The 23,324-nt window shown below is 32.6% G+C and overlaps 4 protein-coding genes and 1 pseudogene across 4 annotated transcripts; 4 read left to right on the top strand and 1 right to left on the bottom strand.

Moving 5' to 3' along the window:
* Positions 1–1,971: 1,971 nt before the first annotated feature.
* LOC114367740 (glycine-rich cell wall structural protein-like) lies at positions 1,972–2,730 on the top strand. The gene has a single exon (XM_028324933.1). It carries the CDS (start codon positions 1,972–1,974, stop codon positions 2,728–2,730), a length of 759 nt encoding a protein of 252 aa, XP_028180734.1.
* Positions 2,731–3,045: 315 nt separating this feature from the next.
* On the bottom strand, positions 3,046–4,931 carry LOC114425679 (probable pectinesterase 67). The gene is made up of 5 exons (XM_028392628.1): positions 4,609–4,931; positions 4,341–4,503; positions 3,937–4,143; positions 3,605–3,852; positions 3,046–3,489 (listed from the first exon to the last, which is right to left on the bottom strand). The coding sequence occupies exons 1-5, from the start codon at positions 4,875–4,877 to the stop codon at positions 3,336–3,338; spliced, it is 1,041 nt and encodes a 346-aa protein (XP_028248429.1). The 5' UTR covers positions 4,878–4,931; the 3' UTR covers positions 3,046–3,335.
* A 6,392-nt stretch (positions 4,932–11,323) lies between these two features.
* Positions 11,324–13,616, top strand: LOC114425786 (GDSL esterase/lipase At4g16230-like). The gene is made up of 5 exons (XM_028392745.1): positions 11,324–11,588; positions 11,754–11,881; positions 11,966–12,211; positions 12,575–12,830; positions 13,164–13,616. Exons 1-5 carry the CDS (start codon positions 11,339–11,341, stop codon positions 13,391–13,393), a joined length of 1,110 nt encoding a protein of 369 aa, XP_028248546.1. The 5' UTR covers positions 11,324–11,338; the 3' UTR covers positions 13,394–13,616.
* Positions 13,617–14,559: 943 nt separating this feature from the next.
* On the top strand, positions 14,560–15,989 carry LOC114367739 (annotated as a pseudogene).
* Positions 15,990–16,842: 853 nt separating this feature from the next.
* On the top strand, positions 16,843–22,487 carry LOC114367841 (probable protein phosphatase 2C 42). Its single transcript, XM_028325054.1, has 4 exons — positions 16,843–17,467; positions 17,822–18,192; positions 21,040–21,276; positions 21,852–22,487. The coding sequence occupies exons 1-4, from the start codon at positions 17,164–17,166 to the stop codon at positions 22,062–22,064; spliced, it is 1,125 nt and encodes a 374-aa protein (XP_028180855.1). The 5' UTR covers positions 16,843–17,163; the 3' UTR covers positions 22,065–22,487.
* The last annotated feature ends 837 nt before the right edge of the window (positions 22,488–23,324 follow it).

Raw genomic sequence — 23,324 nt, 5'->3', positions numbered from 1 at the left:
TTATAAATATATAAGAAATAAAAAAATGAATGATATTAAAAATTTATGAATATATATATATATATATATATAAATTTGATTTGGATTGATTTTTAAAATTAAATCCAAAATCTAATCCAATTAAAAATTTTGATTTTCTAATTTTTTTATCCATTTAATTTTCAGTTTACTCAGTTATCCATTCTTTAATCTCATTGGATTTGATCGGTTTATTAACAACTCTATCCATGTCTTGGCCTTTTTCATCAAAACATACATGGACATGTATTACTCCAGTAACTTATTTATATCTATTCTCGGAGCCTCCAATTTATTTTTTGTTGTTGACAGAAGCCTCTATATAATTCTTATTTTAGACCTAAAATATATAACGAAAATTACCGAAGACTATATTAATTGACATTACTAAAAGGTTTATATTCAACGTAAATTTATTTTCATTAAATAATTAAAAGTGAGGATATTGTCATCAGTAAAAAAACAGAGACCAGAGAGAGAAAAGTCAAACTGAACTTTCAAAAGAGAAATTTTAAACATAACTTTAAAATTAGTAGTAGATTTGTATCTATTGATCATGACCTATTTGAATTTTTACCAACTAAAATGACAGCAAATTTGAATGTACAAACTTTTAAAATGGAATATTGTTACTACAACTTATTTTTTTTTTTATATTCACAAAAAAGACTCACGAATATTTTTAAAATAATAATAATAATAATAATAATAATAATAATAATAATACCCTGTCTCACTTGGATGTTTTAACAAAAAAAAGGTCTCATTTTAATTGTTAATATTTTACAATATTTATAATGAAATATTAAATATTATGTTCTTGTTAAACCTTGAACCATTTATTCACATTAATAAAATCATGTATATGCATGTATGTTTACAGTGCATATGACAATATTTTTTTCTTATTCTATGGTTAGTTAAGAATTTATCATATAATTTTTTTGGCCGGTGTGTAATTCATGCAAGAGGCTGTGTCAAACTGACCCTCAACTATTTTGAGTAGTAGGTCCATCTTACTCTATAATTCCGTCAAATTTATACAATTATAAGTATGATTGTTCATTTATTCAAAGAAAAACAGTATGATTATTGCTCTCATTTTGAAACTACATTTTGTGCTGTAGATAGTACATATTTAACGGGCCATGAAAAAGTGCACTAAACTTGTGAATTAATCGCCATTAATTATCCTTATTTTTTAGTTAACTGATACAATAGATCTTAGTTGAGCTTGAACAAATTACCAAAAAATTGAATGAAAATAGTAAATTTAATTTGAAGTGATCATTTTCGTTTGAAATTTTTTTTACGTCTATATTTGCTGTCATTTTGAGTTCAATTGGTACTTTATTTGGTAAAAACAAATTAAATTAAATGAAAGGTAATGGATGAAAGTCAAGAATGGATAAAGAGCCACTAAATTTCATCCCACTTTCAGATTAAAAATTGTCGGCAGCAATATTTGATATAAGTCATTAATTAGTATCCAAAAATCTTGGTTAAATTAAGAGATAAATAATGGCACATTTTATATTTATTTTTATTATTTGATAAATTTTACTTAACAATTACTATATATTTAAAAATATGTGATGCATTATTAGCATTAGTTCTTCTTGTTTAAAAAACTAAGTGTTCTAACAAGTTTAGCAGATATAAAAGTTGTTTCATAAACATATTAATAGATTATTAGGTGCCAAAAAAGGAATGGCATGGAAAAAAAAAGTCTTATACTCCATATTCCAGACGAGTTTGAATTGTTTTGGCCAAGTAATGGACAGTAATACTATGGAAAGGCATCAATATCACAATGAAAGAGAGATCTCAACAACGTGAATTAATGGCATGTAGTGTGGCTTCCACTATAAATACTACTCCTTTGCTAGCTTTCAAATTGCAAGCATATATAACGCAAAAATTTCTAGTTTGATTTTTTGTGATTGTTCAGTAATGGGGAAATTACGTAAGAGTATCGGAATACTTTTTGTGTTCTTATTACTAGTGATAGTAATAGCAGAATGCCAAAAAGTAAAAAAAGATGAATTACTCGAGGGCTTTGAAGGAGGTGGTTTTGGCAACGGAGAAGGTTTCGGTAAAAGTGGTGGAGATGCAGGTGGTGGGTTTGGAGATGAACATGGAAGTGGTGTAGGAGGAGGAGCTGGCGGAGGTGGTGGAGGCTATAGAGGTGTAGGAGGTGGTATTGGTGGAGGTTTAGGTGGTGGAGGTGAACATGATGGTATTGGAGGAGGAGTTGGTGGTGTTGGAGGAGGTGGAAGTGGTGCTGGTGGGGGTTTAGGAGGAGGAGATGGTGGTGGCATTGGAGGAGGAGCTGGTGATGGTAGTGGAGTTGGAGGAGGTGGTACTGGAGGCAGCATAGGAGGTGGACATGGTGGAGGTGGAGGTGGAGGAGGAGGAGTTGGTGTTGGTGGAGGTTATGGAGGTGGTAAAGGAGGAAGTGCCAGAGGAGGAGCTGGTGGAATTGGAGGTGGACATGGTGGTCGCAATGGAGGAGGATTTGGAGCTGGTGTTGCTAGTGGCACTGTAGGAGGAGTTGGTGGGGGATATGGAGATGGAAAAGGTGGAGGTGTTGGTGGTGGCTTTGGAGGGGGACATGGTGGTAGTGCTTGTGTTGGAGGTGGCAAAGGTGGCGGCAATGGAGGAGTTGTAGGTGGTCATGCAAGTGGGAGTTCCCGTGGCAGTGGCTATTAATATAAATAAATATTCCTAAAAATATGATGTTGCACTATCATGCATGCATGGATGTAACGTGCAATAATATATATTAATTAAATAAACTCATGTCCATGCATCCATATGTTGATGCAAGTATAAGTATAATATAAATTAACGAATAAATTGTAGTTTTTGTTAATCTTAAGCTTTCACATAATAATAAAAATATTATTATTATTATTATTATTATTGAGTTAGCGTACGTTCTACATGAACACAATCCATTACCGCCACAATTAACTTGTAAATGTAAAACAGTCTATAAAAATAACAAACATGCACCTGAAATTACATGTTTCTGGTTTAACTCAAATAATCTTTTATAGCATTAACAAGAGCCAAAGAAGACAAGTACAAGGCAATAACGATACCTACTCTTAAAAACGGTTGATCTTTGATAATTTTAATTCAATCTAAAATGCGAACTAGGCATAAATCTAAAGTACTACTATAAATTACAAGCTGTGTCATGACAAAGTGACTACACAATGCAGCATCTGCTAACACAATCCAAATGCATATTCAAGAGTCTCTCACGTCCTTCATTCTCCATCTAAAAGCTTTGCATGAGAACAACACGATTATACCCACGCTGGCAACCAATTCTTGCCATCTATGTAATCTATTGATATGAAAGGAGCAACTTCTTCCTTAGTTAGCTGCCTAGACCAAGGAGCACGTCCCGTTGTTAAAGCTCCAGGTCCATGGCATTCGTACTCCGCATGGTATAGATCTCTACAATTTTAATCAATTATTACCACACAATTAATCAATATTAATCTCATTAACATAAATACATAATCATACTATGTACAAATATAAGAGGAAGTTCAATTAGTGATTTTCTTACTTTGTGCTACCATCATAGCTCCAATTGGTCCACCCTTCTGGGACAATGGTCTTAGATAGATACGTCTCAGCAAAAATCACCCTAGAATAAGGACCCTTTGCTCTTCCTAGGTACACCCCTCCAATGCCATAAACCTTTCCTTTGATGAAGATAAACCCGCTCATCTCACCTTCACTTTCCCTATTTTGAGCTGTGACTGAACCTTTAATCGTTACCCTTTTGTCATCCACCACAAATATATCCGCTTTCTACATAGAAACGTATTCAGTGTGTGATTCACTCCTAATAATGGTTGCTAAGAAAAGTATGGATGAAAGACGCATGTAACTTACATGGAAGATCGATCTGCCACGGCCAAATATGAAATCAATTGAGCCTTGAATGTAGCAACTTTCATAGTAATGTCTACCTTTGTAATCGAAAAGAGTATTATGAGTACTGTAAAATGCGCAATGATAAAATGCCACTTTGTCTGCTGCCACAAATGCTGCCACTGATTGGTTTTGCGAGGTATATGCAATCCCCGTAGGTGCCTCATTCTGCAATGAAAATAACTATCACAACTTTGTTAAAAAAATTTAGCTAGATGTGGATAAATGTAAAAAAATATTTAAAATACAATGCATATTCCTTAAATTTTATCACAAAATATTTTCTCCTGATAAATTTTATTTCATTTTCAACCCCCTTTTCCATCACAAGGTTGCAAAGTTTTGAGTATATAGAAAGAATTGACCTTGAAGCTAATTCCAAAGGCAATGAAGTCGTGTGCTTCGACTTTGAAGGTGGCAGAATCTATGTTATCTTCAGAGCTCTGAGACCAAACTATGGCAGTTTTTCCTCTCCCATTCCCTCTCATGAATATATAAGGCTTATTTTGTGGTACGTGCACCTTTTCTCTTCACATGATCAAAATGAAAATAAATAAAATTTAGCACGTTAAGTTCCTAAATATGATCAATTAACTTGTTATGGTTAGGTTATTATAAATAATATATTTGTACCTGTATATTCCTTTTCTAACATGGACGATGACCCATTTAGAATTTCCTTCAGGAATGGAATCTATGGCAGCTTGGATAGATTTGAACTCTCCATTGCCATTGATATCTACTTTGATGGTGCGATTGATTCCTAATTTTTCTGTTAACAAAGGAGAGTCTACAACGGTTTGTCCATCAAGGCAAAGAGCACAATGTGACAAGCAAAAAATGAGAATTGTCACTATGAATGATGAGACATGAAAAGACAACCAAGAACGAGGAGAAGCCATGTCTTGGAGTGGGTGGGTTGAGAATGTGAAGTTAGAATTTGCGTTTCGTGGCTTTTGTGTGAGGCATGACTATGGGAAATGGGAGGCTCTTAAGTGCCTAAGGGCATTCTTTATTTTTGGAGTTAAGATGTTAGGAAGGTAAAATTGAGCGTCACCCAATTGAAGGACAAAGGATGGTTACAAGATATTCTCTATATTGGAGGATGTCCATTAGTTCATTTAATTTAGTTGCGTGACCCATGCGGCAAGTGGTTAGTTTGGTTTCTATGTTACTACTTTTGGGCTTTTGGCCGGTACTAAATGAATTGAAGGATTAAAATTGATTACATATGATCAGGGTAACATCTCATTTCTTAATGAAAACGCAAGTTTCTGTATGATATATACTTACGCCTATATTTATTGGTACAAATTAAATACTTATTCCAAAATAATTGATATTGATAAGTTTATGTATTTAAATTAAAATGTATTCATCAACCACATGCTTATTTTGTGCATTTCGTTATTTAACATTTTACCTCAAATTAAATAGGTCAATCTTACTAGTGAAAGAAGATTGATTGTGTGTCAGATAGAAGTCTAAAATATATAAAAATATCAGTAACCACTATTAAATGGACTTTGCAATAGTTATATCCATCCCATTTTTTTTTTAAGTACACTACCCTTCCTTTCTTGAAAACAATCTTCTCTCCCTGGCATACCCCCTTTTCAACACAACAACACCTCTCGTTTTTCATAGAAACAACACATTTTCTTCTCTCATGACACTCCCTCTCCCTCCCCTCTTTCACTCTATTTATCCCTTTTGATCTCTTGTTATGTTGTCCTTTTGTTGTATTATTAGGATTTTTTTCATCCTCCAAACTCCCTGTTGTCGCAGTGGAGTGCCTCTTAGATTTGTTTAGATTGAATGATCCATATCAATTATATGTTTTCTCCACTTCAATTGCTTCATTGTACAATTTTTCTTTTATATTAGATTTTTAATGGTCCTAGTGTTTTTTGCTTGAATTTTTTAGCATGTTTTTCTTAACATTCTGGAAAAATATTTTTCGGAAGACAAAATGTAAAAAACAATTGTTCCAAAAAATACTTTCTAGGATGTAAAAAACAATTGTTCCAAAAAATACTTTCCAGAACTCAGTTTTAATTTTTAACATTCCGAAAAGTACTTTCTAAAACATTAAATAATATTCCAAAAAATATTTTTAGTAATGTCAAAAACAAAACATAGTTATGGAAAGTATATTCTGGAATAATAATTCTGTATCAATGTTTATGGTATGGAGAGTATATATGATAATAAAAAAGTTGAAAAAGTTAAATAGGAGTATACTTAGCAAAAAAGGAGTGTAGATATAGCAAAAGTCTGTTAAATGTAATTTCACTAGGAAAAATCATTTGAGAAAACAAATGAAGATTATATGTCACGAAAGACGACTTGCAGTTGATTTTATGATTAATGTTGCTCGTCATTCCTAGATGATGATTTACCTAGCAATGAAGAAAAATGTTAAATAATTTGGTAATAATGTACGAAAACACTTTTTTCTTTTAATAACCTTTTTTCTTCTTGCTTCAAACAATTTATTCTCCCTCCTTATTGCTTAAATATTCATTCATAAAACTTTTGACCAAAATATCTTCCTATCAGCATTCCTTAAAAGAAGGGTTAATTTAAACTTCAACAAAAAAGTTATCGTTATGTTTCAATTCTTTTTAGCTTTATTGTAAATTAATAAAATAGATTTGTATCTCCCTGCTCTTTGCTCTTGCGCAGGTCTGTTTTTGTTTGAAAAAAAGAGTATAATTTTAATAATTTATAAATATTTTATAGTGACATATCAAATAGTAACTCTAAATGTAGTGTTTTATTTAATTACCATTGATCTAATCGTGCAACAACTTGAGGTCTTAATGGAAAGAGAGAATTGCAATTATAATTTTGAATTTTAAATGTAATTTTAATTTTTTTATAATTAAAATTAGCTTAAAATATATTTGAATTGTGTAAAGAATTAAACATATAAATTGTAAATTTATTATATATATATGAGATAATTTTACTTGAGCTAATTAGAATCACTTAATAGTAAAAAAATTCTTTTCAACATTTAATATAACTACATTCATAAGATTTAAGCTCAAAATTTTTAATTAAATTAAAATAACTCAAAATTATTTGTGTGAAGTATTTATCAATTTTATCAATAAATATTTTTATTGAAAAATTTGACTAATTATATTTGATGGAGTCTTTCCTCCCAATTAATAAAAAATATATATCCTTAAATTTATAATTAACTTAAATATCTTTTTAGTCCTTATAATTTAATATTTTTTTATATTTTATTCTTGTAAAATTATTTTTTATTTTTAGTACTTTATTTTATTTTTCGTGTTTACCACAATTTAGATAACACTTTTTTTTCTAATTTAACCCAACTTTTTTAGGTATAATGGTGGCAATTACCAGCACTGTATAATCCATATAAAGTATCCAAGTTTATTGATCTAATCCTTATTTGCTCCATCAAATCATAACTGAACAAATTGAATGAAGAACGTGAAAAATTGGAGGGTGCGAACGAGATGTTATCTGTATTCTTACAAAACTGTAGAGTATTTGCTTCACGCAGACATTCACCTGTCTGTGGTGCCTTGCTAATTGCTAATTAAAATTCGGACATAAACTCACTATTTTTGCTGCATTAAAGATTTGACAACCTACCCGCCATTATTTATTCTGTAGCCACAATACTGAACGCCCATATCTTACTGTCATACTATGCCTAAACAATAATGAGGGTGAGATAACAAAGTTTCACGGACTTTGGAACTTGGTTTGGAAGTCCTACTCCAACATTTTTTTTTTTTGTATAGTTAAAAATAGAAGTCAATTGCCAGCAACACTAGTGTTTACGCGTTTATGCATGCATATGATGCTACTGTACATGTTGGGCATGTTCAACACCAATATAAGTTCTTATTATTTAGATCAAACTCAATCCATCAAAATTGACAGATGTATAACAGTTGTTTCACGTTTATATACGTTAATTTTATTATATCACTGATCAATAATGGATCTCCAACATATCTTTCTCACACCTACAATTGAACATGTCAAACACAATTGGATAACTGGACATTTATGTGTGGTAGGGTAGTAATTATTAAGATAAACTTTAATATTATCTTGTAATTTGAGTTTAATCTAATTCAATCCTAAATACTTTTAAATGAGACTTATCCCTTTTTTTATACTTTAATATGACTATATCAATAGAATATTTGGATTGAGTTAGAACAAATCTAAATTCTAAGATAAGTACATATATGATGCAATGCATCCTAATCGATCATTCCTCAAACCTGATAGCTTCAATTTGATGAAAAGCTTTGTAATTCTTTCATATGCTGTTCACTGTGCACCGTAAAGAAACTGAAAAGAAGAGTGGCAAGTTGACAGGTTATCTTAAATTCAAAGCAGTGATGAAATTACGAAATGGGGAAAGTTCCTGTCAAGTGTCATGGATTCATACTTTTTTTTTGCAAGAGGCAGGAGCACATTTAATTGGGGAAACGTGACAATCCGTAGGCTTTCACTTAACCTCCTGCATTTTGTTGATAGTTGAAGAATATTTTTAAAATGAATGATTGCTAGCTATGCCATGCACGGATTTCATTGTGTTGCACACAACTTTGGCACATAGTTGAAGAAGCTCATAGTTAGAAAACAGCTGGTTCGGGGACAAAACAAGTTGCATCGATGATTGTCTCTGGGTTATATTTCAGAAATTAATAGATAAAAAGTTTTTTTTTTTGTCAAAAACTATACTGAGAGTATATTAAAACTTATCATGAAAGTATAGTTTTTCATACATGATGATGAGAGTATATTGATAACACTAATGTAAACTTTTTTACACTATTAATCATGAATGATTTTTTAGATAATTATTAGATTGTTTTAGACTACCATCATCCTAGTTAATCTTTATAAGACAATAACTTTATTATACATAATAATTTATGATAAAATATAAAAAAATAGATTATCGGTTAATCTTTAGATGATACTTAAGTATTATTATTTCTTTTTTATAAATTGTGAAAATTGAATACCTGTTATATATAGACTTTATAAAATGACTTTATATCATGAACAATTGATGTTTAAGTACCATCCAATAATTTCTCTAAAATGACGAGTGAATAGGTAATTTAGTCCCTGAGATTGTACCCATTTTGCATATTAGTCCCTAACTTAATATTAAATTTAAAATAGTCCATATCTTTGCATAAGTGTTGCAAAATAGTCCTTCCGTTAAATTTTAAAGTAACGCCGTTAGTGAGGTCAATTTTAGTGCCACGTGAACTATCCACGTGGCACTAAAGGATGACGTGACATGACACGTGGACATGCCTGATGCCACGTCATTTGATGATAACAAAATGAGTAAATAGGTAATTTAGTCCCTGACTTTGTACCTCTGTTACATATTAGTCCCTAACTTAATGAAAAATTCAAAATAGTCCCTATCTTTTGCATAAGTATTGCAAAATAGTCCCTAACTTAAAAGATGCTAGAAATCATGCTTAAAGTGTCCATGCATTGCAAAGGTTGTGCCTAGCACGATTTCTGACTGCGCAGATTCCTCCTTGGATTCCTTGTCGTCTTTTGATTCCTTTGGTTTTTTCTCTTCTTCTTTCTTTTCTTCTTCATTTGCTTTTTTCTCCTCCACTTTGTTTTCCTCTGGTTTTTTCTCTTCCTATTCAAAACACACAAAAAATCAGAACCCAGAATGATACATTGATGGTAATTGAAGAAAAAAAAAAAGAGGAAAAGAGAATGGTTATGCAGACCTCGCTCATTGGTGTTGACAGCTACAGAGATAAGGTTGTTGCTGTGGATTTTTGGTTCTTTTTATTTGTGCAAGTGTGTGAGTTCTTTTTCGTATATATGCCTCAATTGGTTCAAAACCATTAAATTTGAAGAAGTCACTCATTCTATCATCATCAAATGGCGTGACACTAAAATTGACCTTACTAACAACATTACTTTAAAATTTAACGGAAGGACTATTTTGCAATACTTATGTAAAAGATAGGGACTATTTTGAATTTTTCATTAAGTTAGGGACTAATATGCAACAAGGGTACACAGTCAGGGACTAAATTGTCTATTTACTCATTTTGTTATCATCAAATGACGTGGCATCAAACATGTCCACGTGTCATGCCACGTCATCCTTTAGTGTCACGTGGATAGTCCACGTGGCACTAAAATTGACCTCATTAACGGCGTTACTTTACAATTTAACGGAAGGACTATTTTGCAACACTTATGCAAAGATAGGGATTATTTTAAATTTAATATTAAGTTAGGGACTAATATGCAAAATAGGTACAATCTCAGGGACTAAATTGCCTATTCACTCCTAAAATGACATTATAAAATGTCTTTACATTAGTGTAAATGCCCCCCTTTACTTTTAAAAAAATCATTTTTAATTTCTTAATTAATGTCTTGATTAAGAGTGAATATTTGTATTTTTTGAAAATAAAACTTAATTTAATAAAACGTATTTATTTTTATCAGTTTTTGAGACAGATTTTAGAAAGTTTTAAAATTTGTAATTATTTTTTATAGCTTTTTTCTAAAGTTGCTTATCTTTTAACTCATGAAAAAGTATTAGCATTTTTTTGTAAAAGAAAAGATATGTTTTAAAATAAAAAGAATATTTTTCTTATTATCTTTTTTAAGCACTTTTTTTTATTATCTTATAAAATAGATGTAACAGATTTGCATTCATGATTGGTTGCTGGACATGAGAGCCATTAATGCTGACTATCTCCATACTTTGATTTTAAACAGTATGTTGGGAAGTTGAGTTTTAAAAGTAACGGAGAGAGAGATTTTTTTTTTTTTTTTACTTTTAATAAAACAGTATTTTTTTTTTGATAACTTTTTTAAATGAAAGAAATAAAGTAATATATTAGTACAAACTTATTAATATACTAACTGTTTTCTTTATTTTTGTAAAGGTTATATAATTCTCTTAATCATAAAATAAAAAAATGTGTCCCTCCTTTCTTTTCCTTCAAAACTCAAATGAAAAACATGACATTAGATAATATCATGTTAAAGGGAAAAAAGACAACTTACATTAATAAACTCCACAAATAACGATACAGTACATCGTATTATAATTATTTTATGTTTTTCTTTCTTATTGCATGACATTATCATGCTTCTTACTAACACTAGAGGATACAAATTTCTCTTTCCTCTCGAGGAACTTCTCTATATATTATCCTGACCCCATCAACATTATCAAATACCAATCATATTCTTATGGTCTTGTGCACCTTATAGCAGTTAGTTATAGACAAAAAAATAGAGCTTCAAATTTTTCATTGTATTGATTATTTGTTCTATATATTTTCTAATGGGTATCAAGTTGAATAGACTAGTCACTGTTAAGATTTTGTTTCAAGTTTTTATAGTCCTATCGTTGTTTAGGATTACAACTTCGGATTTACAACCAGCAAATTTTGTCTTCGGAGATTCTCTTGTCGATGTTGGGAACAATAATTACATTGCTTCCCTCTCAAAGGCCAATTATGTTCCTTTTGGAATTGACTTTGGAAGACCAACAGGGAGGTTCACAAATGGAAGAACCATTGTTGACATTATAGGCAAGATTTACTGCTTGTTTTTTTCTTCTTCTTATATATCCTACTTATTGCATGGTGTTATCCATGTAGCCAACCTTATCTAATAATGGGATAAAGCTTTGTTGTTGTCGTTGTTGTTGTTCACTTATCTGTCACTTGTCTAATAGCTTTATCATGTGCAATCAGGTCAAGAAATGGGTATTGGTTTTACACCACCTTACTTAGCACCCACCACAGTTGGACCAGGGGTTTTGGAAGGTGTCAACTATGCTTCTGGTGCAAGTGGAATCCTCAATCTCACTGGAAAACTCTTTGTAAGTTTTCTGCTTCAATATCTATTGTTTAAGTTCCAACTCTTAGTTGAATGAAATAGTAACAATGTGCATGTGATTTTGTAGGGTGACCGAATCAACTTCGATGCACAATTAGATAATTTTGCTAATACAAGGCAAGACATCATCTCTAACATTGGTGTTCCTGCGGCTCTCAATCTATTCAAAAGGTCTTTATTTTCAGTAGCAATGGGTTCCAACGATTTCATTAATAACTATTTAGCACCAGCAGTCTTAATTTACGAGAAGAATTTGGCATCTCCAGAACTCTTTGTGACCACCTTAGTCTCAAGGTTCAGAGAACAGCTCATTGTAATGTTTCTCAGAAGACCTAGCTTCTTAATATTTCATTCAGATAATAGTACTTTTTTTTTAGAGTAAATAACTCATACATTGACTATGTGAATAATTTTTTACATTGTCCTTTGATCATAAATTTATATATATATATATATATATATATATATATATATAAATATATAAATTTGTTTACTGTTATAATAATTTTTAATTGGTTGATAATATAAAATTTTTTACGTTAATAATGTATAGAAATTAAACTTTTTTTTTCTCTAAATATTAGAAGGATTAGTAGGATATTGATGATTATATCATTGTTCTTTTATAAAGTTTGGTGTTAATTATTGTTATGCTTATGAACATTAATGTCTGCAGAGGCTATTCAATCTAGGTGCCAGGAAAATTATCGTGACAAATGTGGGGCCTATTGGGTGTATACCAATTCAGAGGGATATGAATCCAGCTGCTGGTGATGGCTGTGTCACTTTCCCCAATCAGTTAGCACAGTCATTTAATATCCAGTTGAAGGGCCTCATCGCAGAGCTCAATTCAAATTTGAAGGGTGCAATGTTTGTTTATGCAGATGTCTACAACATTTTAGAAGATATACTCAACAATTACGAAGCATATGGTGTGTGTCTGACGTGACAACTAATCTGTTAAAATTTCATTAATCATAAAAATAGGACAGTCACAAGGAGTGACCACCCCATTCATATCTATTATTACCTTAATTTTGGATGGAGAAATATTTAGATAGTCTCAAGATCATAACATGTTTAATTTTAATCAATCTCTACATAATATATAGTCAAAATTTTCAAATTACAAGAAAAAACAAATAATGCTTGATTATGTGTCATGTGAAAATTGATTAGTATCATGGTGATTCCCGATCATATAATAATTTCACCTTTGCATGATGTTTTTGAACTAATTAGACCCTTTTTTTTTAATGTGGTAGGTTTTGAGAACCCATCTTCCTCGTGTTGTTCCATGGCTGGGCGTTTTGGAGGTTTGGTTCCCTGTGGTCCTACTTCGAGCATTTGCTGGGACAGATCCAAGTATGTGTTCTGGGACCCTTGGCATCCTACTGATGCTGCAAATGTTATCATCGCTAAGCGCCTCTTAGATGGTGATCATAATGACATTTTTCCAATGAATGTTGGCCAACTCATTCAATATTTGATCTGATTCTTCTGCTAATATGAATGTTTGAGGGATGCTTTGGAGATACTATTATAGATATCCTACATTTTGTATTGAGAGTAGGCAATATGTTTATTGATTGATGTTGTTGTTAGGGCAGGGTACCCCTGCAACTAGGAAATGTCAATTGTCAAATGTGTGCCTCTCTAGTGATTAATGCACTGGCTAGTTTAAAATGTAACAGTGAAACTCGTGATTTACGATGAAATGCAAGCATTTTTATAATCCTAGTTTATTTGCATTACCTTTGGTGGTGGATTCAAGCACGAGCATATCTTTTGAATCCAAGACATCTAAGTACAGTCAATCAACGGATGCAGCTAAAGCATGGCTCAGGAACCAAACTGTTAAATGTTTAATCCAAAAGTCAATTACCATAAACAGAACCATAGGTCTCATTTTGTTCAACTGAAAATATGAATAGCAAGGCCTTATTGCTCTGTTTAAATTATAAGCTTATTTATGTTTAATCCATTTTAATAATAGATTAGGTATTTAATCTACTGAAACATTGACGATGCAACACCATTTGAATAATCTTTAATATCGAAGGTTAATCTTTTTTAACCAAAATAATAGTTCTATTCCAATTTAGGTTGATTTTAGATTCAAATATCACATAAAGAAAGAGATACATTTAAAAAAAAAAAAAAAAAACCCACCATTTCATATGAACCTTCTTCACAACTCTTGAGCCTGTGTTTCAAACATTACCGTGAGGGACTCAGTTATAGAAGTCTCAGATAATGAGGTTAGAATCAAGACATGGCAAGGTGGATCAGTATCAGGAGTGACATTCAGTAATATTCACATGGATAGCGTAAGGAATCCCATTATAATTGACCAGTTTTGTTGCCTCACTAAGAAGTGGCTTGTACCATATGCAACACCATATTCCTTACTGTAAACTCTTGTTTAAACAGGACAACTCTTTAGAATAAATTGGGATAACCAGGACCATTTTATAATTGCACTGCCACCCCTTATCAATTTATTGACTAATCATTTCCCTCACGGACAATGCCTTTATGCTTACAATGTGTGACACTAGCGATTTTGATGCCATAGAATGAAAAACTTGTTTTCTAGCCTACTAAATAATTAAGCTCATTTTCCACACCATATTATAAAAATTCCTTGGTGGGTCCACAATGTGCTTTAACAAGACTAACAGTTAGTGGCAATTATTTGGGTATTTCACCTTAATCATTGGCATATTATAAAACTCATTGTATGCCCCATCCTTGAGCAGAGAACAAAACAAGCATTTTCTCTAATAATATCCTTTTTTATGGGTATAATAGAAGAGTTTTTGTGGTCTTGCTCTTGTTCAGGATTGGCCTCTCAAATGATATACCAGCGTCTTTTGTTTTCGGGGATTCCCTGCTCGATGTGGGGAACAACAACTACACTGTTTCACTGGCCAAAGCAAACCATGACCCCTATGGAATTGATTTTGGAATGCCCACTGGGCGGTTCAGCAATGGAAAAACAGTTGCAGATGTCATAAGTGAGAGTTACTGATTTTCATTAGGTTCTATATTTCTTTATTTCTTTGTTCAAATTAATGTATTGATTATTATTTCTCTTTAATTGTGTGATGTGTGCTACCAGATCAGAAACTGGGCCTTGGTTCCCACTACTACTGGATCAGTGGTTCTAAAGGGTGTCAATTATGCCTCTGGTGCAGGTGGAATTCTTAATAACTCATGGCGAAAATTTTGTAAGTTTTATGCTTCAATTAATGCTTGGTTAAGTTCTATGTACAATAGTTGGGAGTATTAAACTTCAAATTTCGATTTTGAACCATACAAAACAGCCTTTTCCTTACTTCTAGTCCTGTGTCACACTCCTTTGTTAGAATGGATTGCTTATCTTTGTAATGATTACTTTGAAAATCATATTTAAGTTAATCTATAATTGGTTGACTTTTTATGAAAATTAAACTAGTGATTTGTATGCCATTTATATGTTAAATAGTGATGATAAGCATAATCTTCATGTTAATAACAGGGTGGTCGAATCAACTTCGATGCACAGATTGACACCTATGCAAATACTAGGCAAGAAATCATCTCATTAATTGGTGTTCCTGCGGCTCGCAATTTGTTTAAGAAGGCCCTCTTTACAATAGCACTAGGCTCAAATTCCAGAAAGGGTGTTGGTATCTCCGGAAACATTTGTGGTCACATTGATATCAAGACTCAGACTACAACTCACTCTAATTTTTCTAAGAACCTAGAAAGCTTTGTTTTAAAAAAAAATGTTTCTATTTTCTTTGTTGATCACGAGCAATTTACTATTTGCGGCGGCTATTCAGTCTAGGGGCCAGAAAAATTGTTGTGGCTAATGTAGGGCCTATTGGGTGCATACCATATGTGAGGGATTTTAACCCATTAGCTGGAGATGAATGTGTAACTTTCCCAAATGAGCTAGCTCAGTTTTTTAACACCCAATTGAAGAACCTTGTTGCAGAACTGAGGACAAAATTGGAGGGGTCGTTATTTAATTTTATTTAGTATAGGACACGTATTAATGTAAAACTTATGGTTAACATCAATTTAAATATATATTCCGGTAACAGTCCAGCCCATATTTGAAAATTAATTTTTACAAGATTTCAAAATTAATTTCATTTAACCTTAAAAAAAGAATTCTTAATTTTCTTGATTTTAGTATTGAGCTTTCTATTTAATATTTTAAAATTATACATCAATTAATAATTTGTATATTACTACTTAAGTATAAAATAGTTTTTTTTAGGCAAAGGATAAAATGTTATGACAAAATAAGTTTTTGACATAGCATTTGATTAGTAAGATAAGCTTTTGAATGGATAGAGTATATTATGCTTCCCACCAAAAAAAGAGAGTGTATTATGCTAGAAAACGAATTTAATAACAGTTTCACGCATAAAAAAAAAAAAAAGATAGTGCTAATTAGCAGCCGTGAATTGTTATAGTTCTTCCACGGTTAAAAGGTAATAGTAAAGAAGATATTCACTCTACCTTTGAATAGAAAACGATAGTGACATGATGAAAAATAACAATTAATTTTAATTCGAGAATTGCATCACCAATAATTATAAAATTGTAAGTTTTGTGGCACTGATAAAAAGGAGAAGAGACGTAGAAGGTAGATGGCGGTGATTTAATATATAATTGAGATAGTAATTGGGTGCTGGAATAATAGAAAAATGACTAATGGAATAAAATGGTTTCAAGACAAAAAAAAAAAGTTGACTTGGCATGGGTGACAAGGTTTTAACATAAAAAACAAAATTCAAACTCATTTCCTTATGATATATGAGTCAAATCCTTACCTTAAATTTTCTCTCCCTTGTTTGAAGCAATTCCATGTGAGTAAAGAGGAATTAATTGATATATAATTATTTCAGTTTAATATAAGATTTTGAGTTTGAATTCTAATGTGCATTAATCATGGGAAGAGACATAATAATTCTATACCAAAAAAAACTATGAAAAGAATATTAAGTGGAAAAAAAGAGGTGATGATAATAAAAAGAAAAGCACGCAACAAGGGCTTCCCCACACCATCCTCTCCCAACAAGAGCCCATTCCTGTTCCTCCACCACCGAACACACACGCCCTTTCCTTCCTTCATCACCTCGCGCTAACCTGCGCCCCCTGCTTAAATTGCGCACTCCTTCTTTATCCCATTCTTTCCTCAGATTCGGAAAAAAAAAGCTTTCCGGTGCTGGGGAGCCTAGGGTTAGGGTTTCTGAGAGATGTGGGATGTTCCATGCATTGATGAGCCTTATCGCGCGCTGTTGGAAGCCGTTCGGGCACGGTGACGACGCCGCTAATGCCGCCGCCGCCGCCGGAAGAGAATGCAAGGACGGCCTCCTCTGGTTCCGCGACATCGGAAAGTTTGCCGCCGGCGATTTCTCCATGGCCGTCGTCCAGGCCAACCAGGTCCTCGAGGACCAGAGCCAGATCGAGTCCGGCGCCTTCGGCTCCTTCGTCGGCGTCTACGACGGCCACGGCGGCCCCGATTGCTCCCGCTATGTCTGCGACAACTTGTTCCGCAATCTCCAAGGTTAGTTACTTCGCGATTCAATCTCTTTCCTTATATATAGCGCAATTCCAATTCTCGATCGTGAGTCAGAACTGTTTTTAGTTGCAAGTGATTTTCGTATCTTCGCTTTTCGTGAATTTCGGTTTTGGACTTTAATTTCACCACCTAAAAGTAGTTGCGCTTTTCAGTTTTCACAGGAATCATTGCACAGTTGAAAAATGCGTGTTGTGTAATTCTGTTGGAGCTATGTCACAATCGACCTCTCCTTTTTTTAAAAAATTAATATTGTCATGTATGTGTGTGGAATGGTCAATGGATATTGTGTGTTTAGGTACTTTAGGAGCCATTGTCATGTAGTTGTTGTTTGTTCCGCAGCGATATTGGCTGAGTCACAGAGTGTTGTGACATCTGAGGCCATTCAACAGGCGTTCCGGCGGACTGAGGAGGGGTTCACGGCGCTTGTTTCGGAGCTGTGGAGCTCCCGGCCGCAGATTGCGACTACTGGGACGTGTTGTTTGGTTGGGGTTATTTGCCGGCAGACGCTCTTTGTGGCGAGTCTTGGAGATTCCCGTGCTGTGTTGGGTAGGAGAGTCGGCAACACCGGTGGGATGGCCGCGATTCAGTTGTCTACGGAGCACAATGCGAATTTTGAGGCTATCAGGCAGGAGCTTAAGGAATTGCACCCGAATGACCCCCAGATTGTTGTCCTCAAACATGGAGTGTGGAGAGTAAAGGGAATTATTCAGGTAATTTTATATGCTTGCGTCCTCTCAAAAACCCTCCTTACTTGCCAATTAATGTTTGTTTGAATTCTCTATTGTGTTTTCTTCTTGAAGTCCTGAGCGGAAGGAACTCGAGTATTGAGTCTTGATGATAGGACAATAGTGTTGGAACCAACTGAACCTTTGTCCTCATGCTTCTAAAAAGAAGAGGAATAAAAAAAACATCTGTTTCCATACATGCTGCATTTGATGATCTATAGTTTATGAAAACCATATATGTTAACCGACTCAAGATATGTAAAGCCATAGTCTCAGGAGGGTATAATTGTTATTTTACCGTATTTTGTAATTTATCTTTAAGTTATATTATTATTATATATATTATATATTTGTGTGTGCCACATGACATTCCTCATGCTATTCCCATCCTCTTTATCTTCTACAATATTGTTTGCCAGAAATTCCTCCAAATTGCCTGATAAAAAGAAAGTTTTCATTTAGAATTAGAATACATTAACTTAAGTTCTTCACCAAAAAGAAAAATACATTAACTTAGTTATTGCTGCATAAAAATATTATAAAACTATTCGTCTTCTACTTCAACCAAGTTTAATCATTGTGGCATACAGCTTCATGCAATGGAAGCAGAGAACAGACTTGGGAAGTATAGTTAGTGAAGCTTGATGATAATGTTTGAAGTCATTGTAAATAGTTTAATTTTCATATATTGTCACTATAATTTTTTACACTATCAATCAATTAGAAATCACTCTTGAAATGACTTTTAAAGTAATTATTACAAAAGTCAACTATCTTACTATACTTCACAATTTAATCTAGTATAAATAAAGTTTTTCACTGTCAGTGCATTCTAATTTATTAAACAAACCCATTCAGTTCAGACTGTCTTTTTTTTTTCTGCTGAAAGTATAAATATCCTTTGTGCTATAAAAGATGATTGGGGAAGAAAGAAACGTTATGAAGAAAAGAGTCGAACTAGATATCCTCATAAAGCAAGGAACAAGCAAGAAACATATAAAAGACAATCAAGGAGATCAAGACAATAAAACTCAATAAACCCTTTGTATATCTGACTATTCGTTGGCATGCTAACAGTTTCATGGGCTTTACGAAAAATAGGCCAGAAAAGGAATCCTTCCACATGAGATGTGAGGATTGAGAAGAATTTTTAAAGATATGATCATTACAGTAAATGCAAAAACAAGCATAATTAATAGCTAGCCAAATAGCATAAAGTTAATCTTCCGTAGTTATACCAAATTCCTTAAAACTAGTTGAAACTTGAATGGAGTTGGTCCAAGTTGAGAGATTATTCCCAGCCCTGGATTCCAAATTCCCCAATGGCATGAAGTAACCTACTTCAGATCCAAGTGGCTATAGGACAATGCAATAACAAAAGAAGCGTTGAATGCTGATGCCTATCTAATGCTATGCATAACACATATATCAAGCGAAAGTGTTCACTTGGCCTTCTGTTTTGCAGTATATTATTGGTATATATCATTGAGCATCTCCGTGAGTTTAGAAGTGATAATCTTATACCACCTACATAAATACAACATAAATAGATTTGCTTGTATTTTTCATATTTCAGAGTTGTCTACTATCAATGTAAATCTAGTGTTTTTGTGCTTCGATTAAGTACACAGGAAATGATACAGCAACATACCAAGAAACACAACGACAGAAAGATTAGTAATAGGCTAGAAGTTTGATTGCAACAACGTTGTCACCTATATTTTGCATGAGGGGGTTGGTTATCCCACATCATATATTTGAAGATTTAAAAAGATTAAAAAAATGTAAAAGTCAATCTTTTTATTAGAAAAATTCTTATGATTATGGTAATTGTGATATGAAAAAGGTGGGTGCTGGGATTGGAGAGGAGTGTTTTAAGCTGGTTGTTTACTAATGTAAAATAATTGGTACTTTAGAAAACTTAATATTTTTTTATTTCACAAAATTCTGCTTCTACTCATCTTGCTGTTATTTTTGTTTGAGTGATTGATCATTTTGGGTCATTTTTATAAACAAAATACCAATATGGGTTTTTTTTTTCAAAACAATTTACCGTTATGTGTCTGTTTGGCTGTTGACTGTCCAAAATTTTGATTGATAGGTTTAAGGAGAACATGACACTTGGCATGTTATTTGACACATGTCATGTTTTATTGAACTTATTAGTCAAACATATAATTTTGACCGATCAACGGTCAAACAGGCCCATAGTGGTAAATTGTTTTGAAATAGACTCATATTGGTGTTTTGTTTATAAAAATGACCCAAAATGATCAATCACTCATTTTGTTTATATCCCTCTATTTCTTTTTGTGTGTTGAATTTTTAGATTTTTGTTCCTATTTGTTGTTTTCAAAGTTCAAGGTAACATTATTTTTCATCAATTATACTTTTACTTCCCACCTAATTTTTAATTTACACATATATCATGAAAGTGAAAATCAAAAACAACTTGTAAACGTTTACTATGGAGTAAAAGTGAAAAAGGATACAATAAGAAACTTCATCTATTTTGTTAGAAACAAGAAAATTTATTCTATTTCTTGGTTCCTGTATACAAACCTTAGTTTTCAGGTATAAATTCTGTGAAAAACCATTCACGTTATTATCGTGGTTATATATGAGAACAATGAAAGCAGTAATCACAAACTGTAAATATGCTTTTCCCATTCAATCTTCAGCTGCTTTTTTTATTCAATTTATGATATTAATGGTTCATGTTTTTCCAAGAAATTCCTGCAACCATTATCTTATTTTTCAGTGTTAGTGTCTTACTTTCCACTCTCGAATTAATGTTGATACATATCACCACTTTCATGATATTTGGTGCAGGTTTCTAGATCTATAGGTGACGTATATATGAAACATGCGCAGTTTAACCGCGAACCCATTAATGCAAAATTCAGACTCCCCGAACCAATGGACATGCCTTTCTTGTCTGCTAATCCAACTATTCTTTCTCATACTCTCCAACCAAATGATTCCTTCCTTATATTTGCATCAGATGGTTTATGGGAGCACTTGAGTAATGATCAAGCAGTGGATATTGTTCACAGCAGTCCACGCGCGGTAAGATTCTTTTCCACCTTTTGATTTTCTTAATAGTACTTAGTTGTGTACTGGACATCACTTGGTTCATGGTTTCTTTCCGTCATCTAAATATGACTAAAGAATGCTTTGCTTTTATTTGTTTTGAACTTGATTTAACACATTGATTACATCTATCTTTGCCTGTATTATGAGCGCAACTACTACTATTTTGCAGTATTACAGTGAATAGAATAGTATGTGTAATTACCAGTATCATAGGCTTAACAAGTTATACATCTTCACTGTCAACTTCTCTACTGTTTTGCCTGGTGCTTTGACTTTGTCAATGAGTTGCGAAACTCTTGCAACCTCTATTGCTATTCCTCCAAGGGATGCAGAGTACTCGAGAATCATGAAGTTCTAGAAATACAATTTCATGATATGGATTTGCATTTTATTTTTGCACAATAGTTGAAATTTTGAGGGGTTGATTTTATTTTCTCAGCTGGTTGTTTGTTTTGTTTAGTTTAGTTTTTTCTTTCTACTGTCATGCGCTCATGCCATTCTCGTGCCTATCTTGAATCCATTGGTGCTTATAAGTTGTGTGAATTCAGGGTAGTGCCAAGAGACTTGTCAAGGCTGCCCTACACGAAGCAGCAAGAAAGCGTGAAATGCGATATTCAGACCTTTACAAGATTGACAAGAAGGTTCGTCGCCATTTTCACGACGATATAACTGTTATTGTTTTATTCTTAAACCACGACCTTATATCCAGAGGCGCAGTTCTAAATACGCCACTCACAATTCGAAGTGCTCTCGATCACTGACTCTTATGATTTGTAAACATGCTTCTCTTATACGGGTGTTCTGGCAACTGTGCCAATTCCAGAAAATACACCATTGGCACGTTGCTAGAATATACCATTCATAGTGCTGCCACGTATGGTTACTGATAACGAGACAACTTATTGATGACGCACGAACTTGTAACACTTGTTAGAAATTTATCCATGAAAATGAAAAAGAAAAAAAAATCAGAAAAGTAATTTTGTCTAGCAATTTGTCAAATCCCCTAGAATTAAATAATGCTGTTATTAGAAGGAAGTGCTTGATCTAATCTCCGTGCAAATTTCGTGCACGAGCAAAGTTGTATCATGTATGTAAGAGTTCATGGATAATCCTCAATCAGCTTGTTGATTGAATGAATTCAATTATTTGATCAGAAGATATGTTAGAGTTTTCGTGTATAATTAATTATCGTAGCGGAATGAGGTATATGATTGTTTTGTCTTTTTCAACACTAACCGCCAATGTTAAAATTCATGGACTATAGAATGATTAATGAATCATATAACATGCATGTGTTGGGTTTGATAACTTTATTAGTGTCCAATTCTAATGATTAATTTAGAAAATTGAGTGTGCTCAGAAATTGTGTAGTTGAAGCACTTACCATATGAAGTGTTCATATTATGAATGTTTTAAAGATTTATTACCTTACGGACGAAAAGTATTCTAATTAGAAAAGAAAAGTTTATTAATTTAAAAAATATTTTTCAATCGTTCAAAAAATTTACAAATAAAGGCTTGTCATTGTTAGGGATAATTTTTAACTTTAAATGTGGTTATGGATCATTTTAAAATTTTAGATAAACAGATCCTGGCTGATGCTTGATAATCTACATCCTTATGTGGTAAAGTTGTTTACATAATCATTTAATAACACTGTTAAGCATCTTCTATTTAAGGGGAAAAAATTAAATGCCAGCGTAAGAAAGGCTGTGTGAGTGTTACTTGGAAAAACATAATACAATAATGATCCCACACTCAATTTTTTTTATCAACAAATATATAATTCATCAAGTGAAAAATTATAAGAATTGATCAACAAAATTAATAATAATATAATTACAATAGTGATTGGAACATTGTAAAATTACCTCCATAATTAAGTACTTATAAAATTCGAAATAACATTTATAGATATATAATATTAATACTCTAATCGGTATCAGCTCTGTTCATTTTATATCTTAGTAAAATTAATTTAAATGATTCGATGTTGAAAAAGTTAAATTTCATTTAGA

The sequence above is a fragment of the Glycine soja genome, chromosome 9, assembly GCF_004193775.1.
Source record: "Glycine soja cultivar W05 chromosome 9, ASM419377v2, whole genome shotgun sequence".
NCBI lineage: Eukaryota > Viridiplantae > Streptophyta > Magnoliopsida > Fabales > Fabaceae > Glycine > Glycine soja.
This window is presented reverse-complemented; position numbering and strand designations above follow the sequence as displayed.